Source organism: Salvia hispanica, chromosome 4 (assembly GCF_023119035.1).
Source record: "Salvia hispanica cultivar TCC Black 2014 chromosome 4, UniMelb_Shisp_WGS_1.0, whole genome shotgun sequence".
Taxonomy (NCBI): Eukaryota; Viridiplantae; Streptophyta; class Magnoliopsida; order Lamiales; family Lamiaceae; genus Salvia; species Salvia hispanica.
This window is the reverse complement of record NC_062968.1, coordinates 30,571,964-30,577,607: the sequence shown is the minus strand read 5'-3', so window position 1 is coordinate 30,577,607 and position 5,644 is coordinate 30,571,964. Positions and strand designations below refer to the sequence as shown.

Below are 5,644 nucleotides of genomic sequence, written 5' to 3'. Positions count from 1 at the left end.
TTTTCTATGTGGCTATCTCGAGGAAGGTCTTGTGTTGATAAAATGTGTTTTGATTTGATGTCGTTTTTGAAATGTGGGGGAGTGAATTGTGAGATCTGTCCAATGTTAGAGTTTGTCATCTAATTGAGTCTTAGATTTCATTTTCCACGTTGCAAGTCATGATTTGTATGGATCTGTAGGTGCTTGTACTTTGTGACCTATTGATGATGCTATATTAAGTTGCCTAGATTTGTGATTTCATTTGTTTCGAGACTTATGCTTGGTTTCTTTTTCATTGACTTGCTATTATTTGGCTTATTTCCATTTTGCTACGTCTTATGGATTATAGCAATTCCACATCATTGCATATGATATTTATTACTCCCTCCGTCCCAATAAATACGAAACATTTGGTTTCCGGCACAAGATTTTATGCAGTGTTGTTTTGTGAGTTAATGAAGAGAGAGTAAAGTAAGAGAGAGGGAAAAGTAGAGAAAGTGATGTTTCCATTTTAGGAAACGTTTCATTTTTAGTGGGACAACCCAAAAAGAAAAACATTGCATTTCTAATGGGACAGAGGGAGTATTTCATAGTATGAAACAGTTACTTATGTCATTATATGGGGAAAAAAGAACTGTTCTATCATTGGGTGTACTTTAAAGCTGCTTTCATGTGGCTGTTCTACATTTTCATTGTGCAACAAATTGTTGGTGAAATGCATGTTTGGATTGGTACTGTGGCTAATGAAACTTGGCAAAGTGAAAGTTTTGATAGTTTTTCTGGGAAAGAATGTCAAATTTTCTTGTTTATTTCGCTAAACAAAACCCAACAGGAGTAGCCCATAAAAGATTAATGTTTGAAGTCAGCCAGAGAGCTTAATTGACATGCTGTGTACAGTCTTTGCTTGTGTTCTCTACATGAACTTCTTGCATTCCTCTCTTGTTTGAAAGTTTTGTTTCCTTCATGCAAATTAAAATTATAGAATCAATAAGGTTTATGGTGCTGTTTGTTACTATTAAGTACTCCCTCCATCCCCGATTAAGAGTCACACTTTGACTGGACACGGGTTTTAAGAAATGTAAAGAAAAGTTGGTTGAAAAAGTTAGTGGAACGTGGGACCCACTTATTTATATTGGTTTTATAATAAAATGTGAGTGAAGTTAGTTAGTGGAATGTAGGACCTACTTACCATTTATGGTAAAAATGAAGTGTGACTCTTAATTGGCGACGGACCGAAATGGAAAAGTGTGACTCTTAATTGGGGACGGAGGGAGTATTATCAGCATTACTGATTAATGCCCTTTACTGCCTCCTGAACCTTGCTTGATCTTGGTGTTCTTTTTTTTGTAGGTCAGCCTTTCATCCCGTCTTAAGCATTTTTTTCTAATTGGACCGGTGAAAATGGCTGAGGTATGTCTTATTTGTAATTATTATCGACTAAAATGGACAGCTGTGAAATGGTTCTGTAAGCATACAACTTTATAAACATGCAGGAGGGTTGCAAGGTCTCTTTGAATGTTTATGACCTAAGCCAGGGTTTGGCCAGACAACTATCTACGGCTTTTTTGGGGAAGCCTATTGAAGCCATATGGTATGACGGTTACAATCTCAAAACATCTGTTGAATGTGGATGCCTTGATGTTTCTTGTTGCTTAATTGTTTTGTGATTTTTCAGGCATACTGGAGTTGTTGTATACGGTCATGAATACTATTTCGGAGGTGGCATAGAAAGTTCTCCAGCTGGAACAACTCCATATGGGACACCAATTCGCACGTTCGATCTTGGCGTGACACATGTGCCTGAGGAAGTATTTGAGGAGTACTTGGACAAGATTGGTCCACGCTACACAGCTGAAACTTACAGTTTGCTGACTCATAATTGTAACAATTTTAGTAATGAGGTTGCCGAGTTCCTTGTTGGTGCTTCAATACCAGATTACATCTTGAATCTCCCGAATGAAGTTATGAGTAGCCCCATGGCCCCTCTTATATGTAAGTCACTCATCTATGTTGATCTGATCATCTTAACTTTTTGTTCCCTTATTAGAAATTTGAGTCACGTTCTCTCCCTAACTGTTTGAATACACAAGTAGTGACAGCATGTTTCCATGATGGAATGGGTTTAACTTAAGCTAAGGAAGTAAAAAAAATATGATCTTATCTTTGACTACCGTCACTGCATCTTTGTAGTCAGCTGATTCTCATAAATAAGTTATGTTATGAAGGTGCTGTTTCATAAGATTGGGCTTAAGAAAAGTAACTTTGGAGATCATTGCATGCCATAGCCAAACATGTGTCCCGTTTCATGGTAGGAACCAAAAGTCTAATGATTGATTCAGAATCTCTATGCTTGCATCTGAAAAGGTTTCTGATATTTTGTACTAGTAGGTTCCTGGAGTTGTGTGGGGTCGGATTGATGAGTTAATCTCTCAACACGACACAAATTGAAGGAAGAAAAAAGTTTAAAGATTATAACTGCAGCATAATGTTCTAAATCTGTTTGCTGTGCAGTGCCAATGATACAGAATCTAGAGAACACTTTGAAGGCTGGTGCAGTTCCCCAAGCTCCTCAGTTCAGGACTTCTGCGCTTGCTAGCTCAAATCAGGCGACAGCTGCTGCTTCAAAACCGGCCAATGGTGCTACGTACCAATCGACTAAGACAAAAGATGAGGGTGCTGCAAGGAAATCTGATACAGAACAGATAAAGGCCAAAACGGTTTCCTCTTCTAGCGGTGCAGGAGATGCTGTTGCTGGAGATCCCCTCGGAGATGCTCGAAGTAAAGTCCAAGAGGAGATCAGCAGTGAGTTTGCTGCTATCATGGCCACTGGGACGTTGCATGCAAGTGAGGCTGCAGCTCTAGCAACTAGGAGAGTGATGCAGAGACATGGCCATGTGTCTACGGCACAGAGCTGAAGATAGAATAGACTAAAATTTCACATATGGACTTGGTCACGATGTAATTTCTTAGATTTACAAGGTGACATTACTCTTTTTTATTTTCTGGGTTGGATGGTATTTTAGTATGGTACCTTCACCTTAAATGATCTGTCTCTCATTCTCAACTTTGAAAATCCAAAAATTGTGTTCGACAATAACAAGGCAGTTCAGTTGAGTTATAACAAAAGAAATAACGAAAAAACAATTCTTCTTTTTCTTTTGTATTTCAGTTGAAACGAACTAACTCTATAGTACATGTATCCACATTAATCTTTGTATGTATACACTCTGCAACGAAAAATCTAGTTAGCAGCTTCTGAAAGGCGATTGTCAACATCTGTTGTTGTATTTCCAGTATCCAGTTCAAGATGAGCTTCCCTAGTTGTTGAAAAAGCATCTGAGGGGAAATTAAGACCTGCGAAACCAATCATCACAGCAACAGCTCCGACGTAATCCATCGGATGGGGCACATTCCCAATCAATGAATCCACGATGGTCGCTAACGGTACCTGAATGGAAAGACCTGCCGTTGCCACAGTGGTCGATGTAAGAAGCACAGCCTTGGCCCATAGATAGTCGCTCAGCACATTATCCAGTAAACCTGAATGTAGAAGATTGATGCTTAGAAATTGATATGTGTAGAGAGGTAATACTTTCACCACAAATACAGAGATCAAAAGAAGGTAAATTAGAACAAAACTACTTGATTTTTACTCCTTTTACATCAAAAGCAGAGAGGATAGAATATTTATGTACAAGAGCTGTTCATCATTCATCAAATCATGTGATTGTTCTACCATCATTGTCAAGAATAAAGATGCAAACACAGATAGAAAAGTGGAAATGAGAAAAGGTTTAGTTTAGCAATGGATGACCTCAGAATTTCAACTACAAGCTTGAACATCGATATTATTATACCTTTGCCAACGATTAGACCAAATTGCTTCCTAGTGAGAGTGTTGAGAAGCCCGAGCTTCGAAAACTCTAGAATGAGAGCCACAGGAAAGAAAAACAAGAGGTTGAACAAGCCCAGGAATCCAAGAAACTGTGCCATACTAACACTGCCTTGAGCTTTATCGTCTTCATCAGGCAATTTTTGGCGAATAAGTGTTATATAAGCAGCATAAAATGCTGCAGATAAAAGAGAGAGAACATCTCCCAGTGCAGGATTTGAGGCAACCTCATTCGATCCTGACCCCGAGTCTCCAAGGCTGACAATGATCACTCCCCCCATACAAAGCAGAACACTTATCAGCTTCAGCCAAGTGAACTTCTCTCCCAAAAATACAAGAGCAACTAGAAATGTAAACAGACTGGATGCACTGCTCAGGATGGTATTTGACTATACACCAAAACAGAAATCAAAATGTCACATTAAGCAAAAATCATTAATCAACCGGTGAGATATACACAAAACAAGAATGGACCAAATTCTTACAGTAACTGTAGTGTATTTGAGGGAAAGATTAAATGTGAGCTGTGCCATAAACCAAATGGGGCAGATCAAGATGCTGACTTTAGCAACTCTCCAACGCGTCCAACGCCCTTTCCCATCCAACCCTAAATCAGGCTCATCCCTGACTACTACTACTTCACCATGATCTGCAGCCTCTTGTTGAGCAAGAGCAACTACCCCCTGGTTCAACTCATTCGATATCTCGTTAGTGTGGAGAAGAATGGCCTCTTCTGAAAGCTTAGAGTCTTGCAATGAAGCATCATTTTTTCTATTCAACCAAAAGAAAATGCTTCCATACCTATCCTCCAAATACCTTCCAATTTCTACTAAGGGTATATACACAACGAACAATGAATTGCAAATGTAGGTTACCAGAAAGGGGGAAACGCCCTCATCTACAACTGACTGTACAACGAAACTAGCTGCGATCCAAATTGTCGCAACTGCAAATATGTAAACCAACCCTAAAACCCATCTCCATACTTGGTCTCTCATCTCCCCAATCTTTTCTCAAAACCTCAGATTCGGTGAATATCAGTTTCTCTATTGATTCTGGTTTAGAAATATCTATCCAAACCAAATCAAAAAAAAAGTTATCTTTTTGCCGCAATCTGAGACAGGAGAGAAGAAGAAGCTTGAGATCAATCAAATTCAAGATTTACAGGAGAAAAAGTTAGATGAATATGGTACAAATCGAACACAATAAACCCGGAATCTATTCACAAATTTAGGGGAGGGATATCAAGAAGTCACAAAATTATGAACCTAGACGGCATTGATTGAGATAAAACAGATGATGGATAACAATTAATGGTGTAAAAAGTCAATGCCAAGAATCGAAACAAGTTGGAACTTGGAAGTAAACAGATTGATTTGTTTTTACAGTTTTTACCTAAAATAATGTCAGGAGATTTGTTATAAGCAGGGATGTCAATCAGGCCGGTCTGTCGGGTTTAGGGCCAATCCTATTCGGATTGTGGGTCAATTGGGTGCGGGCTAATCGGGTTGTGATTTCTTTCGAGTTATAATATTAACATGTGATCAATTCAATAAATAAGATTAAAATTAGTTGTATTCATACAATGTAAAACATTTAATTATGATATATTTGAGATATATGCTTAAACGCAATCATAAAAATGATCAAATACTAATATTTGAGATATTTCGTGGAATTTTAAACACGTTGTAGAAATTTAAATATCTTTTTAGTGAATTTGAAGTTTTTAATTTATTTATCAATTATTATATTAATAAAAATTTAATATAT

The 5,644-nt window shown here is 37.9% G+C and overlaps 2 protein-coding genes across 3 annotated transcripts; one reads left to right on the top strand and one right to left on the bottom strand.

Annotated features, from left to right (window-relative positions):
• The first annotated feature begins 1,233 nt into the window (after positions 1–1,233).
• Positions 1,234–3,043, top strand: LOC125223135 (desumoylating isopeptidase 1-like). The gene is made up of 4 exons (XM_048126139.1): positions 1,234–1,389; positions 1,473–1,570; positions 1,655–1,971; positions 2,491–3,043. Exons 1-4 carry the CDS (start codon positions 1,381–1,383, stop codon positions 2,892–2,894), a joined length of 828 nt encoding a protein of 275 aa, XP_047982096.1. The 5' UTR covers positions 1,234–1,380; the 3' UTR covers positions 2,895–3,043.
• A 66-nt stretch (positions 3,044–3,109) lies between these two features.
• LOC125223134 (solute carrier family 35 member F5-like) lies at positions 3,110–5,240 on the bottom strand. Of its 2 annotated transcripts, XM_048126138.1 has the most exons (4): positions 4,357–5,240; positions 3,837–4,260; positions 3,428–3,519; positions 3,110–3,333 (listed from the first exon to the last, which is right to left on the bottom strand). In XM_048126138.1, the coding sequence occupies exons 1-4, from the start codon at positions 4,867–4,869 to the stop codon at positions 3,145–3,147; spliced, it is 1,218 nt and encodes a 405-aa protein (XP_047982095.1). In that variant the 5' UTR covers positions 4,870–5,240; the 3' UTR covers positions 3,110–3,144. The 2 variants fall into 2 exon arrangements, with proteins under 2 accessions (XP_047982095.1, XP_047982094.1); XM_048126137.1 differs by having other exon boundaries at positions 3,110–3,519; positions 4,357–5,238.
• Between the last annotated feature and the right edge of the window lie 404 nt (positions 5,241–5,644).